General features: G+C 38.9%; 1 protein-coding gene across 1 annotated transcript; it reads left to right on the top strand.

The window, feature by feature from the left end:
• The first annotated feature begins 1,905 nt into the window (after positions 1 to 1,905).
• On the top strand, positions 1,906 to 17,479 carry LOC104933988 (splicing factor U2AF 65 kDa subunit). Its single transcript, XM_010749544.3, has 11 exons — positions 1,906 to 2,104; positions 5,307 to 5,481; positions 5,642 to 5,745; positions 6,663 to 6,814; positions 6,902 to 7,018; positions 7,898 to 8,036; positions 8,122 to 8,201; positions 12,243 to 12,365; positions 12,460 to 12,546; positions 13,351 to 13,593; positions 14,309 to 17,479. The coding sequence occupies exons 1-11, from the start codon at positions 2,056 to 2,058 to the stop codon at positions 14,438 to 14,440; spliced, it is 1,401 nt and encodes a 466-aa protein (XP_010747846.1). The 5' UTR covers positions 1,906 to 2,055; the 3' UTR covers positions 14,441 to 17,479.
• Positions 17,480 to 17,953: the final 474 nt, after the last annotated feature.

Raw genomic sequence — 17,953 nt, 5'->3', positions numbered from 1 at the left:
TTTCCATGTATGTTGTCAACATGTTATGTTTAGAATGACAGGCGAGGAGGAGAAAGAGAGAGAGAGAGAGAAAGGTGGTATGCCTGCCTTTAGGCGACATCTCTGACGTGCTGTACAGTGCAAAGAATAATTGTGCATAAATATTTAAAAATAGAAGCTGAGCTGAGGCAGAAAACGGTGCTGTTAGAGATGGAAACTTTATTTTTTATTAATACCTTTAAGCAGAAAGAGCGGGTTGACAAGGAAAACGATACTTATGAAGGATGTGATGGCATTTAGATGTCAAGTATTTTGCATATTGTTCACATGGTTGTATAAAGGTGAAGATCATGTTATCAGGTCTAGACTGTGCTCTTTAAAATATGATATACAGAGTCTCAACAAGTCCCAGCATGAGTAAGCACTTGGCACAGTAGCAACTTTTAATGTACAATATGTGGCAGTAGCTCAGTCCATGGAGACTTGGCTTGGGAACCGGAGGGTGGCTGGTTCAAGTCCAGCATGGATCAAAGTATGGTGGTGGACTGGTAGCTGGACAGGTGTCACTTCACCTCCTTGAGCAAGGCACCGAACCGCCCATCACTCCACCATCTCTCTCCACATTTGCATGCAAAACATGTATTTTGGGTTAAAATGTAAAACTGAGTGAAAAAAAAAAGAATTTCAAAGGGAATAATAAAAGTATTTATTTTTCTTTCTACTCAATGCTGCAACTTTAATTCATTTTCTGGTACATAGTTTGTTTATTTGTAGTTCTACTTCTTATTTCTTTAAAAAAATATTCTTCTATTTGTAAAATCTTTGCACAGGGCTAATTTAAATCCAGTTTTATCTTATAGGTTAATTTTAATGTATGTATGTAATGTATGTTTACTGCTACTAGATGCTTGAATTTCCCTCAGGATCAATAAAATATCTATCTATGGATATGGACTTGTGGAGCCAGCCTCAGGTGGACGACAAGAGGAACTGCAGTCAGTTTTTGACTTCTTTACTTTATCTGACTGACAGCACAAAAGGTACTTAAAGATTCAGTTTTTTATTTTCATATTGGAGAAGATGGAAGAAGGAAATGTCATTAAATTAATTAAACTGTTATGTTTAATTAACTGTTTCTGATGATTGATTAATGAAAGTAATAATTTCAGCCTGAGATCATCTGTGTTTCCTCACTGTAAAAACAAAGTTATCAAGATGACATTGATGATGGCTCAATTCAGCAGTTATATCACATAATCATGCTGTTTCTTGGTCATTTTTTTGGGTGATGTTTTCATTGAGATAACATAAATAAGTCGAGTAAATCTTATGAATAATGCGTTACAAACATTAGTAGAGTATGCCGAATTAAAAAGCACACCATAATAATTCACAAAATGTCTTATTAAGTGCAGGAGAGGACATAACATGATATTTATTACGTTATTGTTGGTGTTCTTATTGGGATAACATAAATAGGTTGTATAAATTGAATTAATAATGCGTTGTAAACATTTATAAAGTAAGCCGAATTAAAAAGCTCATCATAATAATTCATAAAATGTCTTATTAAGTGCAGGAGAGGACATAACATGATATTTATTACGTTATTGTTGTTGTTCTTATTGGGATAACATAAATAAGTTGTGTAAATTGAATTAATAATGCGTTGTAAACATTTATAAAGTAAGCCAAATTAAAAAGCACATCATAATAATTCATAAAACATCACATCAGCTCATGTTAATCAGTGTGTGTCTTCACATAATTGAATCTGTTTGGCATGGAGGCTGCCACTTGGACAAAAAAACAGATTCAAGTTGTTTAAAAATATTTTTAAGGGGTTTAAAAGTCTGCGTGCTTTTATTTTGAAGGGTGTAACCGGACGTTGTGAGTGTACCGTGTGTGTGTGTGTGTGTGTGTGTGTGTGTGTGTGTGTGTGTGTGTGTCAGTGCAGCAAAAACCCCTCAACAAACACACACACACACACACACACACACACACACACACCGGCTCGGTTTACCGCCGCCTGTCAGTCATCACGGAGCCGTTACATATTTTATTTTGACCGCGAACATGTCGGACTTCGAAGAATTCGAGAAGCAGCTCAGCGAGAATCGGCAAGGTGAGTGACCGACTGTCGGCGCCTCAGCTCGGGCTCCTCAAGCTAGCAGCGCCCGCCGCGTCCATGGTGCGTAACGTTAGCTCGTTTTTATGAATGACAACAACTTGAGCGAGTTTCACACACTGTGACTCAGCTCGATCCGTGTTTTTAACATTCACCCTCCGTGTGCCGGGCACCTCATCCTCAGCCTCTGCCCGTCCTACAGCGTCCGCACGGCGGCTGAACGCTGTCCGGCTGCCGGTGAGCGAACACCGGGACTCACCTGCCGGAGGCAGCGGGACACCGGAGTCCATAAAGACTCTGCGTGTTTTATAATGTTAGCACGTCCTGTGAAGACACACACGGATTAACATGAGCTGATGTGATGTTTTATGAATTATTATGATGTGCTTTTTAATTCGGCTTACTTTATAAATGTTTACAACGCATTATTAATTCAATTTACACAACTTATTTATGTTATCCCAATAAGAACAACAACAATAACGTAATAAATATCATGTTATGTCCTGTCCTGCACTTAATAAGACATTTTATGAATTATTATGATGTGCTTTTTAATTCGGCTTACTTTATAAATGTTTACAACGCATTATTAATTCAATTTACACAACTTATTTATGTTAATTCAATAAGAACAACAACAATAACGTAATAAATATCATGTTATGTCCTCTCCTGCACCTAATAAGACATTTTATGAATTATTATGATGTGCTTTTTAATTCGGCATACTCTACTAATGTTTGTAACACATTATTAATAAGATTTACTCGACTTATTTATGTTATCCCAATAAGAACAACAACAATAACGTAATAAATATCATGTTATGTCCTCTCCTGCACTTAATAAGACATTTTATGAATTAATATGATGTGCTTTTTAATTCAGCATACTCTACTAATGTTTGTAACACATTATTCATAAGATTTACTCGACTTATCCGCGTTATCTCAATGAAAACATCACCCAAAAAATGACCAAGAAACAGCATGATTATGTGATATAACTGCTGAACGTCATCAACGTCATCTTGATAACTTTGTTTTTACAATGAGAAAACACAGATGATCTCAGGCTGAAATTATTACTTTAATCAATCAATCATCAGAAAATAACAGTTTAATTAATTTAATGACATTTCAGTCAAAAACTGCAGTTCCTCTAACGTCCACTTGAGGCTGGCTCCAGAAGTGAGTCAGTCTCCATAAGTCCCCATGTTCAAATGTCCAACTTCACAGCAGAAATAAACATGTTTACAGCCTGGTACAAAAAACAGTTTTGGTCTCTGTAGCTAATTTCCCCGTTCATGACAACTGTACTGAGGGTGAATTTATAAACAACTCACCTGTTCAGGTTATATTAAGGCTTAAAGACGCATGTCTATTCTTTGGATTAAAAAATACATTTGAAGGCATCTTCTTGAGCTTTAGGACATTTTTCACCTTTTATTGTAACATTTATATATGATAAAGTTTCAGACATAACTGATAATGGAAATAAATAATAATAATAATAAACAGCGAGGCACGGCGAGGAAACACACCTCGTCTAAAACTTGACATTTAATCAACGCGGAGCTTCCAGGTGGATCAGACCGACACCGACAGAAACCCCCACCCCATCGATTTGTTAAAAGGTCTTAAGTCATGTTCAGAGCCGACGTTCCCGTTTCCCCCGAGGAGAGGGAGTCGCATTAAACTGTCAGATTTTCAGTGATGAAGAAGAAATATGAAGCGAGGGTCCCTGCGCTGCTCCGGAGGGTATCAGAGCATGTAATTAATATAGAAAAGAGACTTTTTGAACGTTTTCAGGCGTCTGTGAGGTGATTGAAAAATGTAATTACCTGCAGTTAGTGCCATGAAATAATATGAGTGCAGGTGATCATACAAAAGAAACATTCACGAGCAGTAATTATGAATCATTCAGTACTGGTACATTAAAGATTATTGGTCACTCTGCCTTTTATTTTCATGATTAACGATTAATCGATTAATTAAGATAAATAATCTCTCTTGTCTGACCAACAGCCCAAAAGATATTCAAGTTTCTGTCACATAAAACAAAACAGAAGATAACCTTCATGTACAACACGAGTATCCGCAGTAATACTACAATATAAAAATACTTTGGTGCAAGTGCTTGCTTTTAAAGTTTTACTTTAACAGCAAAGTGTATGTAAAGTATCAAATGGAAAAAATGTTCAGTCCAGAAGACGCACAAGACGATGAAGAACATAAGTTTTTTTAATCTTGTTTCAAAATAGACTTAAAGTATTAACTTTGTGAGAAGTCACAACTTTATCGTTCTTATTGTTCCCTTTTGTTAATCCCAGAGATTTACACTTGTGTGTATGCATCTTAGTGGGTTGTGTTGTTGTTGTACAGCAGTGCATTATATTGATTACGCCCATCTTATATCTGTGGACTGAACATTAAAAACACATCTCAGAAAAATGCAGTCTAGTTCAGCATCACTACAAACTACAATCTCAATAAGAAACATGTAGCCTCGTTAAATTACCTCTCTGACAGTGTCAATTAAAACTGAACATTATTATCTTTGTAAAAGCAAAATGTATTTATTTATTGGATTACATCAGATTGAACCCTAATGTGGTCGATGAGTGTTTACAACAAACTTTGTTGTCCAAAAGTGCGCTGAATTCTGTGAACTTAAGAATTATAAATAACTATAAATAAACACAAATTAAACATAATTAATAGTAATTAACTAAATTAAACACACAAGCATTTTTTTCTGCATTGTGTCCTGAGTAAAGAAGTTTCCATATCACCACATATTGGACAACATATACTCAGATACCGATGATGTTTTGAGATAATTTTATCGAGATATATCGGTTGAACTTTAGTACAAAGTATCAGAAATTGTAAATACTCAAATATAATATCCCTTAAGATCTAAGATTTATTTCAAAATACATTAAATATGTTGTAAAATAGTTCCTGAAAACATGTGAAAAGACTTTGAACGATATATTACTGAAAGTTTTTCACCAGTTTTCAGTCCAGGATTTTTGTGGGCGGTCCTTAAAGGGTGGCTCGATGACACGCTGAGGCCACCCTGAGCAGAGACATAGAGATGAATTCATCTCAGCTCAGAGTGTTTCAAAGTTATTTAAACGTCGATACAACATTTACTGGCAGTAACATAGTGAACATTTCTTGCTGCACAGAGCGAGAAAGAGAACGACACAAAAAGAGGAGTCGCAGCGGATCTCCGGGCCGAGGCGACAAACATCGCAGCTGGAGCAAAGACCGGGGGAGCCGGAGCCGAGAGAAACGGAGCCGCAGCAGAGACCGCAAGAGCCGGGACCGCCGGAGCTCCTCCCGGGACCACAAGAAGCACAGGTCAGTGGGCGAAAACTGCCGCAACCACCGGCCCTCTGCTGCAGAGCTCAGATGCAGACCTCACAAGCTTTTATTCTGAAAATATCAGCTGAAATAGCCACAATTATCATCAGTTTTTTCTCCTGCTTGAGCTTTTATTTTGAAATGTTTCTGCTTCCAGCCACTCTCCGAGGCGGACGAGAAAGAAAAGGACCTGCAAATACTGGGACGTCCCTCCTCCTGGCTTTGAACACATCACACCAATGCAATATAAAGCTATGCAAGGTACGTCATCGTGTTTTTAAACTTGGGTTGACGCTTCTCTTCTTTCCCAGAGCCATAACGCCGTCAAATCTGAAGACAAAGACACGATTCTGATATTTTTAGATTCAGTTTGACTTGATCCTGAAGTCCATAGCGTATAAATATCTGTAAATCTGCTGTGAAATCAGAAAAAAATCCAGAACTTGCCTGAGAAAATCCCGTTTTTTCTTCTTCATTGTCTGTACATCCATGAGTACGCCTCAAACAGGAATGGCCAAAATGTAAACAAAAGACAGGGGTCAAGTTTTAGCTCTGTGACTCTATGGCAACGTTATACTTCCTGTTTAGATCCCCCAAGTTCTCGGACATACGGTTCTAATATTTGGAGACAAAGAGGGTTATGGTACGTTCCACGTCTGTCCTGGGTTGGGAGCGAGTTGCTGCCCCAAGTGAAGGAGTTCAAGTATTTCGGGGTCTTGTTCATGAGTCATGGGAGCTGTTGCGGCATTGCCAGTATTGTGGACGTTGTACTGGATCGTTGTGGTTCAGAGGGAACTGATTTGGTAGGTCCAACCCTCACCTATGGTCATGAGCTTTAGAGATGGGATGAGGAGATCGGACATCCGGAGGGAGGTCGGAGTAGATCCACTGCTCCGTCAAGCTGAGGTGGTCCGGGCCCTCGTCCATAAATAAAATAATAAGTTTTAGGAATGTTAAATATACAGGTTTCTGGCCAAAACAGAAGGAAGAAAATAATAAAACTGTTGTTGCGATTGGATTCAAGACAGAAACAGGAGCTCTCTTCATATTTATTTAATTTCTGTGGTCATATTATTCCGATGAATCATCTAGAAATGACTCACTGCAGTTTTCCCCTGATAAAATAATGGAGCAGAGGTTGCAGGAGGTAACATTTCCTCATGCGCTCTCTCCTTCAGCGGCCGGGCAGATACCAACAATAGCTCTGCTGGCGACGTCCACCACCACCGGGGTGGCTGCTGCACCGACACAAGTGCCCATAGTTGGCAGTCAGATGACAAGACAAGCCAGACGCCTCTATGTTGGAAATATTCCCTTTGGAGTGACCGAGGTAAAGACTCTCTGACTTCCTGTTTACACTGATGTTTGTTTGTGCTGCAGTGTTTCCAGCCATGCTGTTTGTTTTCTGTCTCCGCAGGAGTCCATGGCAGAGTTCTTCAATGCTCAGATGCGCCTCGCGGGCCTTTCACAGGCCCCGAGCAACCCTGTGCTCGCCGTGCAGATTAATCAGGATAAAAACTTTGCTTTCCTAGAGGTTCGTGCTGGAATGTGAAACGATGAATTCACAAAGTTTTCAGGAAAAATTTGATCAGTGTCACTCCCCTTTGTGTCTGCCAGAAGCCAGATAGCTTAGCTTAGCATAAAGACTGGAAACAGATGGAAACAGCTAGCCTGGCTCTGTCCAAAGGTTAATTCACCTACCTGCAACTCCATATCTGTGTTTGTCTAAATGCGTTTGTTTAATCCGTACAAAAATTGTGTAAAACAGACAAGTTGTTGGAGGTTATGTTCTGGACTCTCAGCCGGGTGTAGTGACCTCAGATCAGTGATGCGCGGGTTGATCCAAATTGAGCGGGTGCCCACGGGTCACGAGTCACCAAACAATATTTTTAATGATATTCGAGTCGTGGTCGGTCGGGTCGTTTGAAATAAAGATGCCGAGTATATTTTTGAAGCGGGACAAAAAGCCCGATTTTCCCAACACGTGGAACTGAGCATTGCCATTAAACCGCATTTTAAATGAATATAATAACTCAGTAATGCCAGTATTATGTAGCCCGATGATGCTACGAAGTTAATCAAGAGTAAAGACTACTTTTTAAAATGCGGGTCAGGAAGTGGGTTGGGTACAATATTTCACAATTACTTGCTGCGGTCGGAGTTCGGGTGGGTTAGTTTAAAACGTCGGTCGGTGCAGGACCCGCGCATCACTGGCAAAGACACATAACCACCACAACTTGTATTTTTTTACACTTTGAATGGATTTAAATATGTACTTGCAAAAAAATCTGATATGAAAATTCAGAAGCCAGATAGCTTAGCTTAGCATAAAGACTTGAAATAGAGGGAAACAGCTAGCCTGTCTCTGTCCGGAGGTTAAAAGAATCAGTCATTCGACATTTTTGCTTCCTAGTTTCGGTCTGTAGATGAGACGACACAGGCCATGGCCTTCGATGGAATCATTTTCCAGGGTCAGTCTCTGAAGATCAGAAGACCTCACGACTATCGGCCTTTGCCTGGTATCTCAGAGCAGCCGGCTTTCCACGTCCCAGGTTTGTCCCTGAGTCAAACAAAGTAATGACACGTCCTGTAACACGACGTCGAACATGTTGTTTTATTGTTGTTTGTTCTCTGCAGGTGTCGTCTCCACAGTCGTTCCCGATTCCCCCCATAAACTGTTTATAGGAGGTCTGCCTAACTACCTTAACGATGACCAGGTATTTAACTGAAAACAGACTGAACAGGTGCACTCCTCATTTTTTTTTTCTCTCACTTGCACTTTAAACATGCACAAAATATGTTTTACATTTCTTTATGACTTGAAAAAAAACAACAGAAAAACAGAAGTTTTCCTCGAGAAGTCAAAAAAGCTGAATGTTCAGAAACAGGACGTGTCCCCGTAACAAAACAGACAAAAAGTCAACGTAGGAAAACATAAATAAACATTAATATTTAATGATTTTGTGACTTAAAGTTGAACGTCTGCAGATAATTAGCTCTTCTTTTTTTTTACATTTTGCTCAAACGAACATTAACCATCACGTCATTAATCATATTTGAGTATTTTAAGAACTTTTTGTACTTTTCTAAGTAAACTGCTTATACCTTTCTCATGTAAAGCATACTGATTAAAGAAAGGTAAGCAAAGTCCAGTATATTTACATAACAGGCTCATAACCTGACATGTATTTATTTCTGTGTGCTATTTAGGACTGAATGTTGCTCCATATTCATTTGAGTCAAAGTATTATCAAAGAAAAAATCCACCTTAAGAGACCTGCTGCTAAAGATAATAGTGGTATATTTTTGTATGTTTTTCTGGAGTTTTTATGTTAATTAATTTATTTTTTTTATGGTTAATTGCTTTGGTGTCAGATGTACAGAGCAAATTCAAATTTGATTTATTGTTTTAATTAATTTCTTACAAGAACAATAATACATTTTATTTAGTGGCGTCTCTCATCGGCTTACATGATAAAAAACATAAATACAATCGAAAACATACAGGCAACAACAGAGAAATGATTGTCATTATAGTTAATGAATAAGAAATGTAATAAACAATTCGTCTGATTAAATAAGATGCAGTTAGAAATATATTTTAAGCAGATCAGGATGTATCTTGGTCACAAATGTTTAAAAAACAACTGTAACGGTACGATAACCTCAGAAAATATCACAGTTTTACATAACTGGGATATAACCAATGATGATTTTATAACATTTTTAAAGTTCTATATTTTTTAATAACACAAATACGGTTGAATTCAATGCAAGCAAACATACACGGTATGATAACCAACATTTTTCACTATAAGCAATATATCACAGTCGTGCTGTTATACTGAATATCAGCACGGCTGTGATTTGGTTGATGGCTGCGGGGCTGCAGCGTGCCGATATTCAGAATAACAGCACTCTCTTGAGTGATATATAGCTTTTATTGAACAGTTCTAGAAGCCTCATTTGTTAGTTCATAGGGAGAAGGGACAATGATTTGTTTGTTTTTATAATGTTTTGGCTCCGCCAACACAAATAGTTCAGATATTTCCTGAACTAGTCTACTAGTCAACGTTAATATTTCTTAGACTTAGCCGACAGTTGTCAGAACAGCTGTGAAGGGCAGTGATTCATGTAGTTAAAAGTCTCAGTGCTGTTATTCTCTATATCGGCACTTAACGACTTAACGATCAGATTACTTGGTTGTTGTATAAACGACAGTATACCATGGTATCAGTACACCGCTGTAGCACTTGAGTGCTTTAAGTTTAGTCCCATTTTCTGGTGAATTCTGGTGTTATGGGTAAAATCAGGCAGATTGAGGGTCACTAAAACTCCAGAAATACTTTGTACACTTGAAATCTAAAAGTACAAGTGGACTTTTTCTTTGAGAATATCAAACGTTAGAGTTGCTAATAAACAGGCCATCATGTCTGAGTCTAATACTTTCAAAACAGTTTCACCGTAGAGCTCCATGTTTGCTCTCAGGTGAGCACAAGGTGTCATTTTTCTCTGATTCACAGTGAATTTAATCCAAACTGTCCGTTCTGTCTCATTAACTTAGCTTACAGAGCACATGTAGTCTGATGTATATTATTCACTGACTTTTATTTATTTTTAATACTTGCAGTCACTGCCACTGCGTTGATACTCACAGCTCTTTCATTTTTGTTCCCCCACTTTGTCCCCAGCTAGGGGCCTGTAAGATCGTTAAGTCTGCGCTCATAATTTGTTCAGTAGTACTCATCTACTGCTGCCATGCCAACATGTAACACAAGGCAAGTAAGACATTCTGGTCCTCACACGGATACACTCCTAAGCCAGCAGGCTCCCTTACCGGCTGCTTTCTTTCTCCCATCATGCTTTTGGAGCGCGTTTAGGACCCGGGGGGTGATCATTAAGACTTGGGGTTGTTGTTGATGGTGGTGGTTGGTTTTGTTTTTGTTGGGGGGTTAATGTAAAGGTAAGAGAACATATTGTCCAACTGTTTTTGCCTGTAGACGGCAAAATACAATAAAAGTCTAGATCAAAACAAAATCTTTTTATTTTACCGGCACCATTTACCACTCAGCTTGTTGTCAAATGTTGAATATGAGATTATTATTACTCTTTCAACATAATTTGCATATGTGTAAGCACTGTATGTCTCAATAACACTTGTATCTCAGGGAGTTATTTTGCTGTTCCCCACATGAATCAGCACAAATGTACAAACAACTTACAGTACCAGTCCAAGGTTTGGACACAACTTCTCATTCACTGTTATTAACTAATTGTTTTTATACATTGCAGATTAACACTGAAGACATATGGAATTATTTAGTAACAAGGTATTCTCTCAATCATTTTCATGAGGTCGTCACTTCGAATGGTTTTCCAACAGTCTTGAAGGAGTTCCCATTTATAGTGATCATTTGTTGGCTGCTTTGCCTTCACTCTGCAGTCCAACTCATCCCAAACCAGCTCATTTGGGTGATTGTGGAGCCCAGCTCACTTTCCTTCTCGGTCAAACAGCCCTTTCATATCCTGGAGGTGTGTTTTGGGTCACTGTCATGTTGAGAAACAAACGACGGTCCCACTAAGCTCAAAACAGATAGGATGGCATGTCAATGAAGAATGCTATGGTAGCCCTGCTAGCCTTGAATTCTGAATAAATCACCAACAGTGTCACCAGCAAAGCATTCTCAGGGTGGGAACCACACATGTAGATACAATCTGTTCACCTGGGCCCCACCATCCACGGAGCTGCTGTGGTCCGTTATGAGGGTTGGCTTGCTGGATACCAGATGAGCTTTGACACTGCTTAAAAATCCAAGATCACCCAGAACAGCTTTGCCATTGGCTAAAAGATGAGACCTCTGGCAGCAACAGCACTTTGGTACTACCGCCAAATACCAGTTGGACAAGGATGCCTCCATCAGTGCTAAAGTGAACAACAATGGCCTTGTTGGTGTTGGGTCCACCCAGACACTTAGACCAGTTGTGAAATTCGCCTTGTCTGGCCTCGTCGATGGAAAAAAAAAAACACGCAGGAGGCCACAAGCTGGGTCTAGGCTTGGAATGAGAAGCCTAAACTTTCTTCATACTGCAAGGGACCAGAAGAATCTGACCATGGAACCAAAAATCTCAAACTTGGACTCAGACCAAAGTCCACATTCCTACTGGTCTAATGTTCATTCCTTGTGTTTGTTGAACAGTTCTCTTCTTCTTGTTGGTCTCCCTCAGTCGTGGTTTTCTTTGCAGTAATTTTACCACGAAGGCCTGATTTACACAGTGTCCTCCTAACTGTTTATGTTGAGATGTGTCTACTCTAATCTGAAGTGCCATTAATTGTTGATTTCTGATGCTGGCAACTCCAATGAACCTCTGCAGCAGAGGTAACTCTTGATCTACCAATGGTTCACCAACTTTTGGAAAACCATTCCAGGTGGCTACCTCATGACGCTGTCATCAAAGCAAAAGATGGCAGACTGGCATAAGAATAACACGTAATTCATAGTTTTGATGTTAATCTACAGGGTTAATCTACAGACTAGAAACTTTATAATAAAGAAAAAACATTGAATGAGAAGTTGTGTCCATTATTTTGACTGCTACTGTAAGCAAACTATATTTAACTGCGTACATTTTGTTTCCAATAATCATGTTGTTCAATATTTTGTTGGTTTTGGGTATCAGCTTTTAGACTCTGTAGGTTTACTGTATGCTCACTGTGAATTATCAGTCTCATATCTGGGTGTCTTGACTCTTTTTTGCAGGTAAAGGAACTCTTGACATCATTTGGGCCCCTCAAAGCGTTCAATCTAGTGAAGGACAGTGCCACGTCACTGTCAAAAGGTTACGCCTTTTGCGAATACGTAGACGTCAGCGCCACTGATCAGGTAACGACGATGTGTAGTTCTTCTATGCGTTGACGTTATTAGCTGTGCTTGTTTAATGTGTCACTTTGAGGTCTCTTTGTGTTGTCTTCATCAGGCAGTTGCTGGACTCAATGGGATGCAACTGGGAGACAAAAAGCTGATCGTCCAAAGGGCGAGTGTGGGAGCTAAAAATGCCAATCCTGTGAGTAGGAATCCTTTTGCCCTTCACCTTCATTAAAGATCACAGTAGGTGTCGCTAGTAATGTTAACAATGGCTCCGTTCTCTTCACATTTCCCATTATTCCTCGATGAGATGTCTTTTTGTGCACCAAAACAATACCGTCTTCTCTAAGTATAAATGTGGTGTATACCTCACCTCACAAACACTTGACCTCCAGGCCAAATTTCAGGCTCCCAAGACGAAAAAACTGTGGCTGGCAAAGGGTGAAGACATTTCGACACAGTTACAGGAGGTGACTCTTCAGTGAGGCGTCTCTTTTGTTAACCGTTGCTGCTTGACATCCGACCAAAAAAAACAACAGAATTTTTAGATAATTTTCCAACATCAGCACAGATATAACCATCAGACCATCAACTCTATGTGTCCTGTTGAAATATACTTACTGGGAAACGGTGATATATTCCTGGGAAGCAATCACATAAATACATTGAACCATAATACTTAATACCTGGACCATGAAGGTCATCATTAATTTAATATCCCTCCCGCTGTGACACGTCAAAGTCTCTGCTGTTAAGCTGTAAACAAACCACACTTTATTCTCTGCTGTGCGTTACGAAGACGAAGACTCCTTCCAGCACAAAAGGAGCTCCATGTTCTCACACTGGCAGATGGAATAAGTGAAAGGTCAACGGAAAGATTACTCCCTACATGTTTATCTGCTGCAGCAGTGCCAAAGATTCAAGCGGAGGGAGGAGGGCAGGAAGCAGCAGAAGGCTTTATGTGAAATAAATTCTTATCTTGTGATTGTTCCTCCACCTGTAGACCTCCATCATAGAGACCCCGGTGACGCTGCAGGTCCCTGGACTTCAGAGGCTGCAGAACTCTGGCATGCCCACAGAGGTGCTGTGCCTTCTCAACATGGTGATGCCCGAGGAGCTGGTGGACGACGAAGACTACGAGGAGATCCTGGAGGACATCCGCGAAGAGTGCTGCAAGTACGGCAGTGTCCGCTCTATCGAGATCCCCCGACCCGTCGATGGCGTGGAAGTCCCCGGCTGTGGAAAAGTGAGCACCATTATTTGTTTAGAAATCTTTATCTCCACAAAATGAGTTTAAAACAAAACAACTGCAGTTCCCACCAACTGTAAAGTACTGGTGGGTGGTTTCTGCCCTCCGACCTAGGGTGGCAGTAATGAGAATATTACTGTACTGAATATTACATTAATGTTTGACTCGCCACAGTTAGGTGAAGAAGATATCGCTCTAGAAAACTTACTTGGTCAAGGAAATCAAATAATTATATTATATATAATTCTGATTCGCTGAGGTTGAAGCGCACATGTAGTCATACGGAGAGGAAATCCAGATTGAATTTGTTATTTTAAAGAGAAACAAGTTGCTGCTACGTTTGACAAAGTCTTTAGGAAGTTAGGCGACCTTCAAGTGAGGAGGTGGTCGTGGTGGATGAATGGATCAACCACAGGAGTTTCATCCTCAAGAATGGGGTTTGCATCTCATCGTAAACAAATGTAGATATAGGCTTTTTATTTTAAGACTTAATTAATTCATTATTTCTAGTTTTCCTTTAGTAATTAAAGGGTTTCTCAAGAGTTTCTCAAATTTAGGGTTACCATCTAGACACAACTTTTCCTCCAACGAGACAGTCCCAGACGGCGCTGCCATGGACAACACTCAAGTTAATTGCCCCATTCTTAGATCCAAGGTCCCTCTCTCGTGTTCATACTGTTCAGATCTTGGACTGACTTGTTTTTTGTTGCAGATCTTTGTGGAGTACGTTTCCGCTGCAGACTGTCAGAAAGCCATGCAAGCTCTCACCGGCCGCAAGTTTGCCAACAGAGTGGTGGTCACCAAATACTATGATCCGGACATGTATCACAGACACGAGTTTTGAAAGCACAGACGGGAGCGTCTCCTTCCTCGTTTTCTGTTTGTAAGCTTGGGTTCAGTCGGTTTCTTTACTCCTCTGAATGTTGTGAACGTGTCCTTAGAGACTAGACCTGGAAAAGACGTTTTATTACATCTTCTACTTAACAAAACTGGACTGCAGTGTGTGTTTCTTCAGTACTGAATATCTAACTCCCAGCTTTAGCCCAATACTCACACAGTGAACTTATATCATTCTTGAAAATACTGTAGTACTCATTACATTTGTGGTAGAATGAATGTGACATGTATCGTACCTAAACCCTGAACTAATACTGCCTGACAATACCAGAGTAGCTGTCTATCAAGTATGCACTATATGAGAATAACCAACGGTCAGACGTTTAGATTTCCCTCCTGAGCACAAACATTGATTTCTCTGTTTTAGATCTAGATTTGAGAAGCCATCGACATGTTTCTTGTGCGCCTATGAGAGAAACAAAAGTTTTTATTTATTTATTTTTCCAAAGTAATATTTTCCTCTATACGTACGTCACATATTAATGTTCCTTAAGCATATACGATGCTATTACCTGTACCGCTTACGTAGACCAAATGTCGACTTTTTTTGGGCCTCAAAGGTCATTTTGTAAATATGAAACATTAATGTCTAAAGAGAAGAAATATATTGGCCATGCACACTGGAAGCTACTTGAATTAGGAGATTATATGAATTAAAAAAATTGTCTTGGTTGAAACATTTTTATGAAACATTTGGACCGTTGACTGTTTTTTAAACCCCTCCCCCAAAATTAACAATTGTCCAGGTGTAGCTTAGCAATTATAACTAGGGCTAGTTAGTGTTTAAAGAGTTTCTTATTGCCTTTACAAAACCAAAATTTAGAAGAGCAGAAGAGTAAAGAGCGGATTAAACCGTGTTTATGAGCTCTAATGTAAACTATCAATCTATCGGATAACGTATGACCACGCCAGATAACGGATATCGAAGCCAAGACGTCCTCGACAGTCACAACGTCTTACACAAGATATTTGCATATGAATGCAGCTAAGTTTAAAAATAATAATAAAAAGCTAAATCATTGTTAAATTAATATCAATCAATATCTTTTGCTTTGCAACCAAAGCCCGCTCAAACACAATTGGTCGATTCTCCTCGGACCACCGACAGAAACCCGACCCCTGCATTCATATGCAGATATCTGTTTATAGAGATTAACTGAGCTTTACCTCCAAAGCCGAGAAGCACATCAGTAATGCTAGTTAGCTTGTGGGGTTACGTGTTAATCTAGTGTTTCTCCACTGCATGGAAGCACGGTCAAAGGATGCTATCAGGCTAACGTTACCAGCTCTGTCTTGCTCTTTATTGGATGCGATTGGACGTTTACGCGCGAGCAACACGCAGCCAACTTTACCTTTGCCAAATATATCAGTTAGTCTTTATCCTTAAAGTCTAAACAGACTATTTGAACACGATAACAAGCATTTAAACTTAAGCAGAACTTGTAATTCTTGGACTAACTAAGCTAGCTCTACACTGAAATGCAACGTCAATGTTGTTTACATTTACATTTACACTTAGCTGGTGCTTTTATCCAAAGCGACTTACAAAAAGGGAAATAAACACAATTTAACACCTGCTGAAAGCTATCAGGCTAACGTTAGCAGCTGCTAGTCCTGCCCTTTATTGGATATGGGGATGTTGAAACTCCGTTACGTTAGCAACCGTAGCTAACGTAACCTAAGATTACAATAAACTATCGAGCTATCAGGCTAACGTTAGCAGCTGCTAGTCCTGCCCTTTATTGGATACGGGGATGTTGAAACTCCGTTACGTTAGCAACCGTAGCTAACGTAACCTAAGATTACAATAAACTATCGAGCTATCAGGCTAATGTTAGCAGCTGCTAGTCCTGCCCTTTATTGGATATGGGGATGTTGAAACTCTGTTACGTTAGCAACCGTAGCTAACGTAACCTAAGATTACAATAAACTATCGAGCTATCAGGCTAACGTTACTCGAGATAACGATAAGTTTGCCAAATATATCAGTTTGTCTGTTTGAAAACGCTAGCATGTGAGCTAACAACCAAAACAGGTTTATTTAAAAATTAGATTTAATATTTTTGCTTCGTCACACTTGTGATAAAAGTATGACTAAAACTAAACTAGCTCTAAATTGTGATATAACATCAACTCTGCTTCTTTTAGCCTCAAACTTTTAGCGCAGTGTCATGCATGTAGCCGTTCGTTACACACATTAAAGACCTCTTTTACGAGATTCTCATTTTAAATTAAAGCAGGATTAACGTTAGCTTCATTAGCTAGCTAGCTACAGCCTATTTAAAATCTACTAGCAACATTTGAGAGGGCAAAACCGACAGTTACCGGCTAGAAACGAGAAGCTACTTTTGTCTTCCTATATCTTAAATCAAGCACCCGTCCTTTGAAATATTACTTTGAATATCGATAGTAAACACGCCGCGGAAAGTTTAACCGACATAGCGGCGGTAACCAGGGGGCGGGGCTTAATTAACTGTCACCAGCAATAATCTGCAGTTTGTTGCCATAGTAACAAATCAAATCTGTCTTGATGGTCTGGTTTAGAAAAAAATAAAGCAGATATGCACATGTTAAGAAACGCACCTTTAAGTTTTGTAGATAGAATATTGAGTGTGTTTTTTTTAAAGCTTTATTCTTTGTGTGATGTTTGTTTTGCATCTGTTAAAAATAAAATGTTAAAAAAAAATGCATAAATTTATTATGAAATATAACCTTTTAATCTGCTCGAACAGTTGCAGGCAGAAATAAAAACAAACAGTATTCCAAATAAATTCATTGGGATGTTAGAAAATCTACATTTGCACATTCAGCTAACAAATCTGTTAACAAATTCATATTTTAGTGTAATGAGTGGAACATATCAGATGAAAATAAACAGACTCTGTATTTTATACGTCTTTTGGATGGCCGAAAATGAAAAACATTTTTAGTTTGTACAATCCCTGCCACTGCCATCGCCTTGAATAAATGCTTGCATCTACTCTCAGTGTGCCTGTGTGGGATTCATTTATTTAAACTGTGACATAACACGTTAGAAACACGTTAAATTAGTGTTGTTTCTATGTTTACATAGGTGTTGTTGTATTTAGAAACATGAGTGTTCACTGCCCTCCAGTAGTCACAGTGAGAAACTGCAACACCACATTAAACCTGAGGCTAAAGTATAATATGAATATGTACAATATAATACTTGTCTTGTTATTACTGTTGTATGACATGAACTGTAACATCTGTAGTGGTACTAATCATGAATTGGTGATATTAAAAAGCTAAATTACAGTTTTCACTGTCAAAGTAGACTTAATACTATCCCTTCACTTCCTGTACACTTTCAAAATAAACACAAATAACTCCAGACAACATTTCAAACTTGTCCAAAGATGCTCATAAAGAATTTTTTTTAAAATATATTTGTTGTTAATTTTTCACAACTATAAAAATAAAGGTTTGCTGTTTTATG

This window comes from Larimichthys crocea, chromosome XII (assembly GCF_000972845.2).
Source record: "Larimichthys crocea isolate SSNF chromosome XII, L_crocea_2.0, whole genome shotgun sequence".
NCBI classification, from domain to species: Eukaryota; Metazoa; Chordata; class Actinopteri; family Sciaenidae; genus Larimichthys; species Larimichthys crocea.
Note: the sequence above shows the minus strand (reverse complement) of the source record. Positions and strands in the feature narration are given on the sequence as shown.

Coding starts and splice junctions, on each gene's coding strand:
- LOC104933988 (XM_010749544.3), top strand. CDS start 2,056: ATGTCGGACTTCGAAGAATTCGAGAAGCAGCTCAGCGAGAATCGGCAA. Junction 8,202..12,242: donor ACTACCTTAACGATGACCAG/GTATTTAACTGA, acceptor TCTTTTTTGCAG/GTAAAGGAACTCTTGACATC. Junction 12,366..12,459: donor ACGTCAGCGCCACTGATCAG/GTAACGACGATG, acceptor TGTCTTCATCAG/GCAGTTGCTGGACTCAATGG.